We start from the raw sequence: 16,991 nt of genomic DNA on the forward strand, positions 1-16,991 counted from the left end.
TTTTTTCAATGATCCAAATGATAAGCAGAGTGAACATACTCCCCTTATTTACACAGGCCTAAAAAGTGTACAGCAAATTTACATTATCTTTTTTTTTTAACTGGAGCGGGAACAAAACAGCTGTGCCCACCACTTCAGCGATATGCATGAAACAATATTCACTGGGAACACGAAAAGAAAAAGTCAGAATCGATCAAAAGTAAACGCAGTCCTCAGTGCAGACTAAATTTACAACACAAGTGGTTTTTTCATTTACACTTTTGTACCGTGGTGGGGGGGTTTATTTCTTTTTTTCTTTTCCTTTTTTTTTTTTTTTTTTTAGTAAATAGTTCAGTTGGAGTAGGAAATATTCTGGAAACATTCTGTGATGCACTGGAGTAGCCTGAAGGAGGCGTCGCCGTCCAATCAGATGTCTGGAATTAGATGATTGACGTGTAGTACTGCACATTCAGTGTGACAAGGCCTCTTTCCTGGTTCATATCTGGCACACAAACAAAAACAATGAATGGGATTAGAAAAAAATGAGAAAAAAAATCACAAATATTGAGTAGGCTTGCTCAATATTGCACTTAATTCAAAACCAAATGCATGATACTGACCAGTTAGCTGGTACCTCTATTAGCTACTGTAATATACAGTACTACAATGTTTACATCACACTGTACTAATGATAGTCTTAACACCTGACTGATGTAAGCGATGACAGACATGCACAACTGTCGTGACTCAAGTGTGATTCTATTTTAACGCCTTTCACTTCAGTGAAAAAGGAAAAAAATTATGCATCACCCATCATGCAGTTATGGCAGGTGTAAATTTTCAGCCCTGCCCTGAGCTTTGAAATAGTAAAATTGCAGGAGAAAATATCCTTACCTCCTTCATTCTCTATTTTTTTTAACGGCTCTCTCCTCTTTTAGACATCTGCTTTATGATTGTTCTCCTCCAGTTTCTTACTCTCCTCTGAAGTGCCTGTCTCCTTCTCTCCGGTCTTCCAGCTGCCTTCTCTATAACAGGACAATTTTACCTTGATTTAAACTGAGCTCTTGCGGCTAGACCATTTCTGGCTCGCTTGCTTCTCATGTCAATCTGAACAAATCATGACGATGCATAACAGCAGATACTATGACTCCTACTGCAATCACATGTACTTTTATCCGTACAGGTTGTAATTTAAAAGTAGGCGATGAAATATACTCAGCTTTTTCTTACTCAACTTATTTGTGCATGGTGGTGTCGTACCTTGTTTTCTTGATATAGAGCCAGTAGATGAGTCCCACCAAAGCAGCGGCTACAAAGAGTCCAACCAAGACACCCACAATCACTTTGGTCTGCTCCATGCCGCCTTCATTTTTTTCTAAATGCGATGGACAGATAAACACTATGAATTCTTCTAAAGCATTATGCCTCTAGACAGGGAAAGGCAATCCTGGGAAATGAAAAACCATTGACAAAACCCTTTTCTTTGAGAAAAATTAAAGCTGGATTTATTTCAAGCCGACATTTATTCAGGTACAATTCAAACATGTGAAGGCACAAAGTTTGCATGATGTCAGGATGCTTGACACCCTCCGACTCATGATCTTAACTTCTACTTCATTTTAAGTGCTATTCAAGTGAATGAAATCAGATGATCTTACCTGGTTTGGACTTGTGCTCCTCATATACTGAAATCAGATATAAAATCAAATTAACTGGGTGCAAAATGAAACCAAACGGGCATTTATGACAAATTTGGTGAGGAAAAAGCCACCACCCAGCTGTGGTTTAGATGCAAAACCAATTCAAAAGTATTGTCCAATCAGATTCTAGTAAGGAAGGTGACCGCAAGCATGCCATAGCAGTCGGAAAGAGAGGAGGAAGAAAAGGGACAGCAGTCCAAGCACCCTGACACAGACAAACAGAACCAGAGCCAAAGCCAGAAAGCAGAAAGAGAGTGAACAACAGGACCTGAGGGAGAGCAGCCAGCCCTGTCTTTCTAGTGTTCACACCAGGCCACTAATAATATTAATATAGTAAAATGCCACTAAATCACCCTGCATTTGAATGGTGCATCAGGCAAAACTGTGAAACATGCCAGCTTTACCAATCTCTTCACGTGCACGTATAAGAGATGTTATATGTGGCATCTACTTATCAGGGCTGTCAAACTACTCTTATTTGCGCCATTAAAACATGTAAAATGAAACAAAAAGAGCAAAATATACATCAATAATCCTAATTCTGTCATCTTTACAAAACTATATGGTATGTTTCCCCTTTTTTTGTTGATCAAATAAACAGGCAATCTCAGTGTTTGTGTTCGATCTCAAACCACTTGTTATTAACCATGTCAAAGATGTACGCTAATGGTTCTTTTTGATGTAAATATATTCTTGACAGCCCTATAATATGAGCCTTGTTAAAGGAGGCGATTGAGTGGTTAGTAAGCTAAGCGGTCCTCACAGCTGGAAACCCCTTCAGCGAATTCAGTGAGTTACTTACGAGAAAACACGCTGATGTCCCTCGTGTCCTGGCCGAGTTTACTGGTCACTAGGCAGCTGACGGTGAGGTTCCTATTGGGCACCACGGTTATTTTGTATGTGGTCTTCCCGTCAAGATATGCCGATTCATCCTGCAGGACAACAACAATTGCAGTTATTTTTGCAGTAAACTTTTTATAAACAGAATATTAACTTTTTCTAACCGTTTTAATTATATATATATATATATATATATATATATATATATATATATATATATATATATATATATATATATATATATATATATATATATATATATATATATATGAAAAATACAAATAAACTTAAGGCGCTATTTAATACGCCTCACCACTAGAGGGCGCTAATGATCCTCAGCTTATTTATTATCATACAGTCTGCATCCTCACCCAGCGTTAATGGAAAGTCCCACAAACACACACACACACACACACACACACACACCCTCAGGGTCTGGAAGCACGAGTTCAATGCGTGTCAGTAATCACACTTCCATTAAATGCGTCTCCATCACAAACACACTTCAATCTCAGTGTCATTAGGCAGACAGTGAGCAGTGAACCCCTCTAAGAGCGCAGTGTGAGTTCGCTACTGACACCAGTGACACTGCGATCCACAGGATCACACAGCAAAATATTCCAGAAATAAGCAGCCATTAAGACACAATTTAGTCCAATATATATTGTGTATATATAATACATGATGTATTTCATGATATTCATTTAAACACAATTTATTTGTTAATGCAAAAGCTTCGGATTATGCCCACCAAGACCGCATTTATTTGATAAAAAATACAGTAAAAACAGTTATATAGTCAAACATTATAACTATTTTTATGTATTTAAAATTTCATTTATTCCTTTATGATTATAACCATTATCCATGTTTTCATAGTAAAACATAATACTGTAAATACATGTTATTCCAAATTGAGTTATGACTCATGGGATCCACACACTATGTCTGAGATATCTGGGGTAACACACACAGGCTAGTTTCCGGTGTCCTGCTTTGGCGTCCCTGTCCTCATTGTCCCGTTTTCCTGTCCTGGCTGTAGTCTCATGATAAGTGGAAACAGGGAGGCAAACTCAAATTCTTTAAAGGAGAGTCATCACCTCCCCTCAGATATGTGGAAGGGTGGCGAGACGTGCCTTTTTGGAAATTTGCTTCTTGTTATTAAAAAATCCAGAAACAAAAGCAAAGTCGCTTGCAACAAAATACCAGAGCCGTCAGTCTGTGGAACACGGGATGAAAAATAATTCTTTGTGTGATTCCAGACATTTCAGTCCCAGGACAACTGCTCCCTTTTTAACGGAAACTGAATGTTTGCTCTTCCCTTCTAGGTGCCGAAAACCTGCTGAAACACCTGTGCACCTTTCATCTTGTCTAGACTAGAACTGAGTGAAATATCTGGGCATCTCTCCTTCTCACATAAAAAAAAGTACAAGATGCAAGGCTCTTTTGGGAGAACAGTGATGTCTAAAACATGTTAAACAATTCAGATCTATATTATTCTCTATATTAAGATCTATATTCATTCTGACAGGGGCAGTGACTCACGGTAGTTCCATTGACACTCCACTGCACTTCAGGTTTAGGTGACCCCTCTGCCTCACACGTCAAGATTTTATGTTTGCCATCATTGCTGCGATGCTTGGTCAGTCTCAGAATTTTGGGACCACCTGGAGATTATAAATGTATGCTTTCATACAGTATACAATATAAATATAAAAAATATAAAGTGTGTGTGAGGATATTCACTAACACATAGGAATAAAATGTTAAAATGTTAAAAGTGTATATAGTAAGTTTTACCTTCTACAGTAAGTTCAAAGGATAAACTGCGTTTGATTCCTTCAATGGACACGTCACACACATACAGGCCTGCGTCACTATACGTCAAGTTAGAGAAGTCGGGCAGTTTGTCTAATGTAAGGTCACCCTGGAGAAATTGAAAGAGTGGTTTGTTTAGCATGACTAATCGAACCTAACCCAGATCTGTTATCCCTGCGATCTCTTACCTTTTTCCATGTCACTTTTGCTTCGGTAGAGGCGTTCTTTTCAAACGACACCTCCAACTTTTCCCCGAGCTTCTTTAACACCTTGCCTGTAGGAGTGAGGCTTACATCCAGGACTGAAAGAGAGTAAGGGGAGATGACAAGCGTGTCTCAGTCTGCTGCAGGCTTCTTTTTTGTACACCTGTCCTAAAAATATTTCAACCACTGAAGAGGCTGAAATGCATCACATTTCTTCGCCAACTAAGATAGCTAAGGCCCTCGTCGCACCCCCTTATTCTCGCCTGAGCAATTGTTTTCTGTCCTCAAATAGACAGCTGAGATGCCACCAGCTTTGAAATCACGCCACATAGACGCCGTGAAATATATTTGAGTCTCCAAACTGAAGCGTCACTAAATCCACATTATGGAAATCATCGGGGCTCTTTTAACCAGACAGACAGACACACACTCACTCATTCACCTCAATGAGAATTGGAGACCGTGGCAGCCTCAACTCGAGTCAAAAACTCCTTATTAAGCTGTGTGCCTGCTATCCTGCCCACTTCGCTAATCCTGCTGGAGATATCCCGTTTTGCTTGTGCATTAATTCATACTATAAAGAAAGGAATTCATTGGCAAGGAAAAGTTTGGTGAACTCCGACTGCTCATCTGTTGAGCTGAGTCTTGACTCTACAGCAACATTGACGCAAGCAACCGCTTGAGTTTGGTTATGCTAATGTTGTTAGATACTACACTCTGAATCTTTTAAGCCTAAAAGTCAAATTAATAATGCTCAATGTTCTAAAGTGTACCTATAACTGATGTGTCTGTGCCGTAATTTCCTGAAATATTTAACTTAAAATAGGTAGGTAATTTTTTATCCGGTATTTCGAAAGCATGATAAAAGCTCAGTACAATTTTAAGCGATTTATTTTTCCTTCTCTGCTTCCCCAGTGAGTTTCTTATTTATATTAACCCTTTCCACATCTGCGGAAACTGGTCAAACTAAACTTAAATATATTCCCCAGGAAATGCTTGTGATTTTGTTTTTCAAGGCTAGAACTTTCGATCCATTTGCATTTATTCATGATCCATAAATGCAAACAGTATGCTAACAGGTTAGATGGTAATTTGCAGCAGGCTAGCTAAAATGTGTGTGTCATTTAGTTGAGAAGACATGTTTTGGATTTGAATTTATCACAGTTCATTGCCAAGAAGGACAGCACGTCAGTTTTTTTTTTAAGAACAACACAAGCTACAGTACACTGTGAATGAACACAGGCTGGCTGTATTAGACGATTCTTTAAGCATAATATTGCACTAGATATCGCTAAACATCAATGTACACTTTAACCATGTTTTCAGAAAACCTGGTGCTTTTTTCTCAATGGAGAAAGCATGTGTCGGTTGCCAGATTGAGTAAATATAATATACTACTATACAAAGCATGCCTCTTGTACTATGTTGAGGAACTTGCAATTACGACCAACAGACAGAGATGCATTTAGAAATCCAATTATTTTTATTACTGCTTGATTTTAAACTGACTCGTCTATTTCCAAAATCTCAGAAATATTTTTCCTTATCTGTCTAACACTCCATCAGGTCTTTCACTAGTGTGCAGATGCCCTTAGATGAGAGAGAGATAGAGAAGAAGAGCGTATCATTTGTCCACTCACAGCTCACTGTGACCATCTGAGTGGACTCCAACACATCGTTGTCAGGCAGGGAGCACTTGTACACGCCAGTGTCCGCTCGAGTAACGCCAGTCAGAGTGTAGTTATTCTTGTCCATCACTGTGACCTTGCCCTAAAGAAGGAGAGAGGAAGACAGTGTAATTAACCTGTAGGGAAGGATACAGGGCAGACAGCAGGACCCTGGAGATGAAAGCTGTGGACACGGCCGGCAATCACTCACCTTAATGTTGAACTTGAAGCTGGTAGGAGGGGGGTTTCCGTCCGCCTTGCATATCAGTGTCACATCATCACCTTCTCTAATGGGACTCTGAGAAACAACATGTAGACTCACCTTCTCAGTAGGGTCTTAAAGAGAAAAAAGAGAAAACAAACATTAGAAGGGACAGAAGAGAGCCTGAGGAAGATGGCTGTCATTGCACAAATTCAGGGACTTTCCATATTCCAAGAAAAATATCATTCTTTAAGACGCTGCACCATTCTGCAGACCCCAAAGAGCTTAAACGCCTTCATTTCCGAAACCATTTGCAGTCTCATCCTCTCTTTTTCACCCAGTAGCCACAGAGCGTTTCACATCACGTGTTCACCCCGAGGCACTGCACAAACCTCCCAACATTCAGATAAGAAAGAGAGAGCGAGAGCGATGCTACTGCAGACTTGGTTACTGGCATTATACCTAGAAAAAAAACATCAAATTGATCCTGGCTACCAGCTGAGACCTTCAATTCAAGGTTCAGGACTCAAGAGATGGCTTCATGTACTAGGCGATGTACAGATATTCAGGCACCAGTGAACATGGATACCTCCAACCAGCTGTAAAATCAATCTAATAAAGCATCAAAGTGCTAGCCACAGCACATGTCACATCAGGACATTATCTCAGGTAGAGACAAAGCCCCAGCGCTTGACTACCAACACAGTGGAGCTAACATGCCAGATCCACCTTTGGAAGAGCTGAGTTGTGTACAAGTAACCATGTAAAGTCCTGTAACCTGAATCTACTAGCACAGTAATTGATACTTCACCTGAATTAAATATAATGATATAAAAAGACTGGGTAGCATGAATTTATAAGATCACATAAAATACTGCACATACTATACTATAAGTAAATGCATACAGGTAAACAGACATCTTTTTAATTTTATTGTCTTTGCTGGCCGTATCAAAAACAAAGTGCATTTAGGGTAATAAATTGCTTTTAATATTCCTCTTGGCTACATCGGCTAAGTTGTTGAATATCAAATTGATTTTAAAATAATAATAACAATGCTGATTAAATTAATACATTCATAATATAAATATGATAAAACCAACCATTCAAAATTTTGGGGTCAGTAAGATTTAGTTATTTAATTGTTTTGTTGCTGATGAAAGAAATGCATTCTTTTATTCAGCAAAGACACATTAAATAGATTAAAAATGACATTTATTGGGTTACAGAGATTTACGTTTCAAATAAATTTAGTTCTTTATGTATCCTAAATAAATGTACCACAGTTTCCACAAGAATATTAAGCATCTGTTTTGAACACTGATAATAATAAATGTTTCTTGAGCACCAAATGAATGATGATGATGTGACAATGAAGACTAAAGTAATGACTGATTAAAATTCATCTTTACCATCACAGGAATAAATCGCTAATTAAAATGGAAAAATGGTTTTACATAGCAATAATATTTCAGAATATGATGTTTTTGCTGCATTTTGATCAAATTACTGTAGCTTTGATGAACCAATAAGACATGAAAAAACAGTAGTGTCAGAAAACTGTTTAGTATGTAGTTCGCAGTAATGAAGTTACTCACAGTGGATTGGGAAGGTCTCGGATGTTGAATTCTGGTCGGGGCCCAACACATGCTTTGCCGTGCATGTGAATTGTGATTCTTTGTCTTCTTTGCTAGCTGTGTACTGCAGACGGGAAGATGTGCTGGACAGAGCTGTGACTGGGTCCTTGGTGATGGCAGACGTGATAATGATCGCTGTAGTCACACACAAACACACATCAGTCATTACAGCTGGCAAATGCAGTGACTGTCACACCTTGACACTGGAAGTGCCTTACACCACAACGGCTGGATTCTGTCAATACTGTCAGAATGATCTCTAACTCTAACTAAACTAGTCAGTCCGAGACCACAAGCTGAGAAAAAAGAAAAATAAAGATACATTTCTTGGCAATCAGTTTATTTATTATTTTTTTTTTTATTTATTTTTTTTTATAAATGAATCTTCTTTATTTCAGACAGATGGGGAAACAAATGAGAGAAGTAGTTCTGCAGCATGTCAAAAACAGGTACCAGGTGTCTGTTGATTAAAAACGGTGTGTTTAGTGCACTCATTTCCTTTGATGTAATGACTCACTTTTGCCGTCATCCACTAGGGGCTGATTGTTCTTCATCCAGATGAGATCTGCTGCTGGGTTGGCACTCTCCGCTACACATTCCCCCAACTAACACACAAACACACATACGCAGAGAGAGAGAGAGAGAAAAAAAAGGCACACTTGCTTTAGCGACGTTTTCACAACCTCTCATTAGTGGAATTTTAGATGACGTTCCAGTCTGCGATACTCGAACACTTTCGGTTTCGCCTGTGTTACACTATTTATAGACCTATGACACATAGTATCACAATAGGTTGTCACATGATGTGTCATTTCATTTGACACAGTTTAAGTGTGTATTTGCATGTGACTTTGGGACACTTTTCTTGGGACTTTCCCTAATGTTGGTTCAAGGTACTTTTATCCCACTGCTGCTGCCCTTGATGTGGGTAAGTCCCAAGGTGGCCCAGGGAATATACATTTATTTAAATAATGACATCATTTGTATGAGCTGGAAGTGGGTGGGGTTTTAACTCTACAGTTGCGATACAGGTCTTGCATTTGCTCACTTTCTTTTTCTTGCCCTTTTTCTTCTCTCTGGTTGAGTAAAAACGCTGCTAGAGGCCGAAGAGGCTCTGCATTAATAACACGCTGACAGGATCACATGCTGACGAGCTATCGGCCCCGGGATAGAGAAATCAGCAGAAAGAGAGAAGGGTAATAATGGCAGGAGAGGAGAGCAGACAGGGGGATGATGCATGAGTTCAGGTGTTCCGGGTGGTGTGAGAAATCCAAGATTTAGAGGAACCGTGTACCGTGATTCCGAACTCCCATAACACAACGGACCCTCCTTAGGAGCCGGACCATGATACATCACCTCTCAAGCGCAGAGTGCTGCCCGAAGCCTGTAGCTTCCACTGAACCGTGGAACGGAGCAGCTGTGACTAAGCACTTTCCTTCCTGGACTCTCTGGGGGATTCACCAAGACTGAATTCTGCCTGCTAATAGAGGTCGTTTATTTACACACGCTTTCTGCATTGTTTTAGCAACCAATTTAACGATTCTGTTTCATTGACGATTCTTTTAGTAATTTTGAGGAAGAAAAGAAATTGGATAATAGAAATGCAATTCCACTGCCAAATGATGAAAAAAAAACTCAATTCAAAGTTATTTTATTATTATTTATATACTATTATTAAAGCATTTATTATTATTATTATGTATTAGTTTTTGTTTTATATTTCCGGTTTCTTTTTAGATTTTAGTTCAAATGCTTTTGTCATTTTTGTTTTAAATTCCATTTTAGGTTTATTAATTTTAATAGCTCAGTTTTATACGTATTCTATTTAACTGTCAGTGCAAATTTGTATGTTTAAGTTTTTAATCTAATAAAAAAGTACACAAACCTTTTAATACAATCCATTTACACCCTGTGTTTTTTGTTGTTGTTTTTTTTTTTTGTAAAATTGGCACACTTATTTAAATGTACTCTCTTTTTAAATGTCTTTTTCCAGAGAGCTTCAGCCACCTTGCATTTCAACTGTATTAAATGTTTTATATTCAGATGCGGTGCTCTTTCTTCCTTTCGGAAGTTTCGGCACTTTGAACATGACAGACCTCAATGGGTAGCCACGAAAAAAAAAAAAAGACCCATAATGCTGTATACACAACCCCAGCCTTCCCCACTCCACACCTCCACCTTAGCCAGACATTAAAAAGAGAGAGTAATGGGGGAGGAAATGAAAAATAACGACTCCCAGCTCCATTTACAAAAACCAGTCATGAGGCCTACGTGGGAAGTCTTGTATGTGCTCCAAGTAGTTCAAATCAAAGCTCCGTCTTTTTCTCATGCATCCTGTGTTGAGATGCAAACTCTAGACAACATAAAATGGGTTGTTTCCTGTGCAACCATTGGTGACAATGCTCAAGCACTGCCTAAATCAAGTGTGTTTGCCCCACAGACACGTTTGCTGTTGTCCGTATCATTAGCGCCATCTTTGAGCCGCTTCTGACTGTGATAACAGAAGGTGTGTGTCAATGTTGAGACTACAAGAGAGGCATGCTGGGTAATAAAAACAAAGGCACAGGGTTTGATCCTGCACATTGTTAGTACATTGGCTGGTTTGTGTACTGGAGCAAACACCGGAAAACAACAGAAGCAACTAAAGCTCCAGGTCTTAAAGGGAAAAGTATAAATAGCACAACTCACCTGCGTCAGTTTGCCGTTTTCCAGTCCTTTTGCTTTGTTTTTGATTACGGGGTGTGATGGTTTTTCTGAAATAAGAGATAATGCATCAAAACAATAGGTTTTATAAAGCATAGCAAGGATAGTTGCTTCTATGCCTAGAATGTAGGTATTTAGGTTTTTTTTCATTTTATGGATTCTTGGACAGTTAAATTCTATGGATTCTATAAAGAAAATAAATATATTATATATATATATATAGGAGTATATGTACTACCTTTTTACATATATAACAATGTGCTTAAAATGTCAACTACCCAGACCACCTACTTTGTTGGCCAAAATATCAAGTTAAGTCAAGTCTGCTTTATTGTCAATTCTTTCATATGTACAGTACCCCCGGTGCATACAGATAACACTAACAATCTAGATTAAAAATAAAATATAAGATACAACTATACGATAAGGGAATGTAAAAAAGACATAATAAAAATAAAGTTAAATAAAGCAGTGCAAAGCACATGGCAGATAGAGTCCAAACCAGTGAAGTGAACAAACAGTGCAGATAAAAAGATTTTAGTGAAAAAAAAAAGCTTATTCAGTCTGATTAAAGTGACAAAGGGCTCAATAGCAGTTATTTTATTTAAACTGACTGATGAGGTGGTAGAATGACGTCAGTTCCATGGTGAATGAGGTGAGCAGATAAATGCTGCACAAAGTGACTGGTGCACGTCAACGTATGTTTGGGGGTGGGTGGGGTGTGGGGTTCATAGTTCAGTGGTGCCTGGGCAGAAGAGGGAAGGAGGGGCTTCAGCTTCAGCGAGTTCAGCTTTCTGACAGCCTGATGGATGAAGCTGTCCTTCAGTCTGCTGGTCCTGGCCTGGAGACTCCGCAGTCTCCTCCCTGATGGCAGCACACTGAAGAAGCGGTGTAATGGGTGGGTGGGATCACCCATGCAGAGGGCTTTGTGGGTGAGACGGGTTCCATAAATGTCCTGGAGGGAGGACACCAATGATCTTCTCAGCTGCTCTCACTATGCATTGCAGAGTCTTTCGACTGGACATGTTGCAGGCGCCATAACACACAGTGATGCAGCTCGACTGGATGCTCTCAATGGTGACTCTGTAGAAGATGCACATGATGTGGGGCGGGGCTCTGGCTCTCCTCAGTTTGCGGAGGAAGTAGAGATGCTGTTGTGATTTCTTGGCCAGTGCTGCAGTGTTGTCAATCCAGGAGAGGTCCTCTGTGATGTGCACACCCAGGAACTTGGTGCTGCTCACTCTCTCCACAGTGGCACCGTTGATGGTCAGAGGAACATGCTGAGTGTGCGCTCTCCTGAAGTCAACAACAATCTCCTTTGTCTTCTTCCCGTTCAGAGAGACAGATTGTTGTCACTGCACCACCTGTCACCTACGCTCACCTCGCTCCTGTAGTTTGTCTAATTTCTGTTGCTAATGAGACCCAATACAGTCGTGTCATTCACAAACTTGATGAAGAGGTTGGAGTTGTGTGATGGTGTGCAGTTGTGGGTCAGCAGAGTGAAGAGGAGGATATATATATATATATATATATATATATGCATGATAGATATGTATATATATGCAGTATATACTGGTTAGTATGCACATTCCATTCCAGTGCACAGCCAATCTTTAGTGAAACATTGTGCACAATTTCATTATACAGTAATTTCTCTGGTATCCATCTAAAAGCATGCAACTAGATTTCATCATAGACGGAAGCTGTGCTTGCTTTCCCCTATTCTCATCTCTGTGATTTGCTCTTATTAATTAATATTTTGTGTGTGTCATATTAATACTCACTGTAAACTTTCAATTCCACTGAGTGTTCATCTAAGTTGGTTAATGACACTGCCATGCAGGTGAAAACTCTCTGGTCAACCAGCGAGCCTTGGGCAATCAGGAGGCTGGAGTTGGCGCTGATGCTGACTCTAGTTTTGTAGCTGTCTGTGGCGGACACGGTGGCCTCATCTTTCTGAGCCTGCTTCACGAGAAGATCGCCAGGAGAGCCATCATCTTTCACCTAAATGAGATAACAGGGCCTTTAGCAAACACACATTTAGCATCTATAGATACAGGTTAAATCAGAAATCAATATGACGATGACAGTAGCTGTATATTGCTTGTCTACCCAGACTGACTGGCCGGCCAGAGTAACAGCACAGATGCACAAATACTCAGAAAAACACTCACGTATTTCCATTTGGTGAAAATAAGGCCATCTTGCTTGATAGATCCAATCTTGCATGGAACTTCAATGGTCTCGCCATACAGACCTATAACCGTCTCCACACAGCTCCCTGGAAAATACAAGACAAGAACATCCTGTTTTAGATGGCGGGCTGGCATCAAACAGAGCAGCAGCAAAGAATCGGCAGAAATTACGGTCAAATGCGACATGCGTGCGTACACAAACATCAGGGCATTATCTTGATTCTGAAACTAAGCAACAAGAAATGGGGAGGGAGGATAGGCAGCTGAGGTGTTGTCTTGATTATTCCCAAGATGTAGTTATGCATCTTAATTTTAAATTAGACGTGTTCGCAGATTCTGAAAGCACAAAAGGCACGACTCAACGCAACAGCACCAATGAATTATATTCATGCTGCAGTTTTTCAACACATAACCCGTCTGGAATTCTCTCATGGGAAGTGAATCTATTTATAATTGTCTGTGTATTAGTGTGTGCGTTTAGGCATGGAATGAAGTGACAGACGTAGAAGTTCAACATTGTCATCTGGAATGATAGAATGCACGGCATCGTTCCATTGCCAAAACGACAGCACCGTTTGTCACTTGTGCTGATGAGCGCTGTAAACATCCTACTGTCTTATGTAGATAAGCACTGACAATCAGCAACAGTCGATCATAGTTTGGAGCGCAGAAAGAGTTGGCATTGTGAAACGTGATGGTATGTTTGCACAATAACAGTTTGAATGGAGTATGACTTGTAGCCTGATTCTACAATTCCTCAGAGTGTTGAGCAAAACAAAGGTTGCAGGGCCTTTTATTAATGCCTGGTGAGGTTGTTATGGCAATGAGGCCCCATGTTCAGTGGTATGATGGATTTACTTAAGCAGTATAGGGGGGTTGAAAGGTCAGTGCAGAAGGGACTTCACGGTCCACCCACTTCCATCAGTACCCCATCTTTAGGAGAGACTAACAAAAAGTCTGAACAACGAAGGTTCAAATTCTGGTCAAATCGAAGACGAGAGCTGTAGGCAACCGCTCTTCCAAACACAGTCAGCCTTGCCTCCACGGCAACTGTTCCTCATTTTTGGAACTTTTCATTGTGATAGCGGTTTTAATATTGATCGAGTGCCTGCAATGCAGAGGATAAAAGAGCTGATAAGCAGAAACAACATCAGTGATATAGACACACACTAGAAAACACAGACACACTCACACCAGTTCAGCAGAATAGGTCATTTTGAGCTATTTTAATACAGACTAATCTGCATAGAAACAACATTTCACAGTACTTTCCAATCAGCCTTTAGATACTGGAATACTGGAATTAAACAATCAATCAGTATGCACAAAATTGCTAATGTGTTGGCTAAAGCAATTTTTCCATCCCCAAAATTCATTTTAAATAAAAATAGGCTTATTTTTGTCCGTTTAGAGGCACAAAAAGACATATTCGCTATGAACTTAATGGAATATGGCTGCTTTAAAATTCCCCTTTTATGTTCAAAGAAGAAAAAAAATAGCATATGGGTTTGAAAAGAAGTGAGGGTGAGTAAATGATGACAGAATACAGATTTTTTGCTTGGACTATTTCTTTAAACAGGCTTGGCAGTCACTCTGACTTCAACAGGTTCTGATAAATGACAGAAATGAGACTTTTTTTTGCTAAAAGCTCTGAGCTAATAATAAATCTTGTGGAAGAACTGAGACGATGACAGCCTAAAAGGACAGGTGTGGAAAGCAATGTGTACATAGTGGGGTCTAGATACATCTAAAGACTACAGACTGTTTGGAAAGCACACAGGGCCTGTGCTAAAATACATCACCAGCACATGGAAACATGATACCTGCACAGGTCGGATAGCACCATGACAACAGATAATCTGCTGGAAGATCCAGACAGTAAATAAAGTCAAGAAAAGAGGGAGATGTCGATAGGAAGGTTTTTTTTCGAATCCTGAAACCTGTTAAAACATGATTTCAAAGATGAAAGAAACCGCTTAAACGAGCCGAAACTGGTTTGCTGGAGTAAGCTGGAATCTCCACTTGGTTAGGGTTGACTCAGCTTTAGTCAAAGCCATCAAACTAGCATTGGCTGAATTAAACTTTTTTTCTTTAGCAAAATGAGTCATATTTCATCCCAAAATCAAAATAAAGTATTTAGAGAAATTGTATTTCACATAGAGAAACTCTTTTTCATGGTTCTCTGATTTCATGCATCTGCTTTTTTGATATTGAAAATGGAGGTCAGGTGAAAAAAAAAAAAAAAAAAAGGTAAACAATGTCCTGGAAATCAGCCTGGAGCTGCTGTATTGGTTTAAATGTGGAAAAGTGGACCAAGAAAGATGCAGAATCAAACAGGATTGTAATTCAAGTCTACAGCAATTGGAAGATAAGGTAGCTTAATATTAGCATTAGCATTCGAGCTAATGTGTGCAGGCTATTCCATTTAGATGCACTGTGTTTGTTCAGGTTATGTTTTGTTCATGTTTTAAGTTGTGATTGTGATGGTGATGGTGTCTTCAGCTGGATAGTTTTATCTTGCCACCAGATTTTAGGTAAATTATTATTTAGGTAAATTGTTATTGTGTTAATGCAATGTAAAGAAAGTGAGTCAGATTCTGTGAGGGCATGGGAATTTCATTCAATGTGAAAAAAAGAGAAAGGATTCTATTTAACAGCCAACATGTGTTAAAATACTCCCTGCTTCTATTTTAGTTTACAATGGTATAAACCTTTACTAAGGCTTTAGTATTTTGGGATGAAGAATTGTACTGGATAATGATATATTTAATAAAATATCTTATAGCAGTATTATTTGTTGCACTAAATGTAAATTATGCTGTAAACAAATAATTTTGTGAGACAGGTATTACCTTCATGACATTTTTTTGTATGTTAGTATTAAGCATGATATTTATTTACAGTAATGAGAACTTGCTTGATGTGATTGTAGAAAAAAAAGTTTTCGTACTAAGAATAGGTGTAATTTTATTTGCAGAAAGGCAGAAATTGTTAAAGTAGGGTTGAGTCACATTAATCAACTAGTTATCCTATTACAACTAATCAGTTCTGTTAATTTGTTCTGTTCAGTGCTTAAATCGTTAGACAGTTTGTTGCATGGTTGTATAATATAATATTGAAATTGTATTATGGTAATTTAAAGCATTGCTGTTAGTGTACAGTCATACACATTATTACATTCATTCTCTGGCTGGTGTTGTGTGTGTGTGTTTTTCAGCACGCATTGGGCTTTTAAGTTTGGGTCAATGTAAAAATAGACCTCCTTAAAAAAAAAAAAAAAAAAAAATCAAGACCTACTTTAATAACTGCAGACCAGACAATAATGCAAAACTAAGAACTCACAGTGAATTTTTAAGTAACATCAAAACAGCAAGAGACACTACATAAAAACATTTGCAACAAAACTTAACCTAATGCATTCTAATTCATGAATGTGTTAAAGTCTGCCATCTCACACACAAAGACAAATGAAGGCATTCAAAAACTAAAATGTGTCACAAAGCCTCTCATGTCTCTGCATAATGAGGGAAATGTGTTAAAGTATGAACGTTAAGAAAGAGAGAACTCCAGAGTCCAGACCTATCTGAAGTGAAGTCAGACAGAAGTGTGACTGATTACAGTTTCTGAATTTCAGAAATGGCTCACCACCGGTTACCACCTAATTTAAACAACTTTTGGTGACCTCATCTATCACACTGCAAAAAGTCGGAGTCCTTCTGTATGACTGTATGACTTAACTGTTAGATCAAGCTCTTTCAGGGTTCCCATAATCATGGGAAACCCAGTATCACACTGCTTTAGCTACTACTTGGGGAACAATAGCAAACCAACAAGGAGAATTTGCTTTCTGTTAGAACTATCAAACCTTAAAGTAGAGCGATTGGACTTTAAATCAAAACTCTCTGCAGGAAAACCATTTCATCCCAAAACATGTCTCACTGGGACACTGGGCCATTCAAAGAGTACGTCGATCTCTTCAAAATGTTTAATATTTTTCAGAATGAAATGTTGCTAAATTAATACTGGAGATATGTACACCAGCAATCC

The 16,991-nt window shown here is 38.9% G+C and overlaps 1 protein-coding gene across 2 annotated transcripts in view; it reads right to left on the reverse strand.

The window, feature by feature from the left end:
• The window catches only part of LOC113054364 (CD166 antigen homolog), a 55,531-nt gene continuing 38,540 nt past the window's right edge, over window positions 1–16,991 (reverse strand). The window contains exons 2-16 of one of the 2 annotated variants that reach the window (XM_026219879.1): window positions 12,924–13,030; window positions 12,534–12,753; window positions 10,735–10,799; window positions 8,564–8,651; window positions 8,008–8,181; window positions 6,419–6,543; window positions 6,181–6,310; window positions 4,526–4,638; window positions 4,320–4,446; window positions 4,065–4,186; window positions 2,482–2,611; window positions 1,638–1,664; window positions 1,240–1,354; window positions 874–1,004; window positions 1–481 (exon numbers count right to left, since the gene is read on the reverse strand). In XM_026219879.1, coding sequence (XP_026075664.1) covers window positions 914–1,004; window positions 1,240–1,354; window positions 1,638–1,664; window positions 2,482–2,611; window positions 4,065–4,186; window positions 4,320–4,446; window positions 4,526–4,638; window positions 6,181–6,310; window positions 6,419–6,543; window positions 8,008–8,181; window positions 8,564–8,651; window positions 10,735–10,799; window positions 12,534–12,753; window positions 12,924–13,030 — 1,634 coding nt within the window. In that variant the 3' untranslated portion in view covers window positions 1–481; window positions 874–913. The remainder of the gene's footprint in view (window positions 482–873; window positions 1,005–1,239; window positions 1,355–1,637; window positions 1,665–2,481; window positions 2,612–4,064; window positions 4,187–4,319; window positions 4,447–4,525; window positions 4,639–6,180; window positions 6,311–6,418; window positions 6,544–8,007; window positions 8,182–8,563; window positions 8,652–10,734; window positions 10,800–12,533; window positions 12,754–12,923; window positions 13,031–16,991) is intronic. The other variant, XM_026219880.1, reaches the window with a different exon arrangement.

The sequence above is a fragment of the Carassius auratus genome, chromosome 35 (genome assembly GCF_003368295.1).
Source record: "Carassius auratus strain Wakin chromosome 35, ASM336829v1, whole genome shotgun sequence".
Lineage (NCBI taxonomy): Eukaryota > Metazoa > Chordata > Actinopteri > Cypriniformes > Cyprinidae > Carassius > Carassius auratus.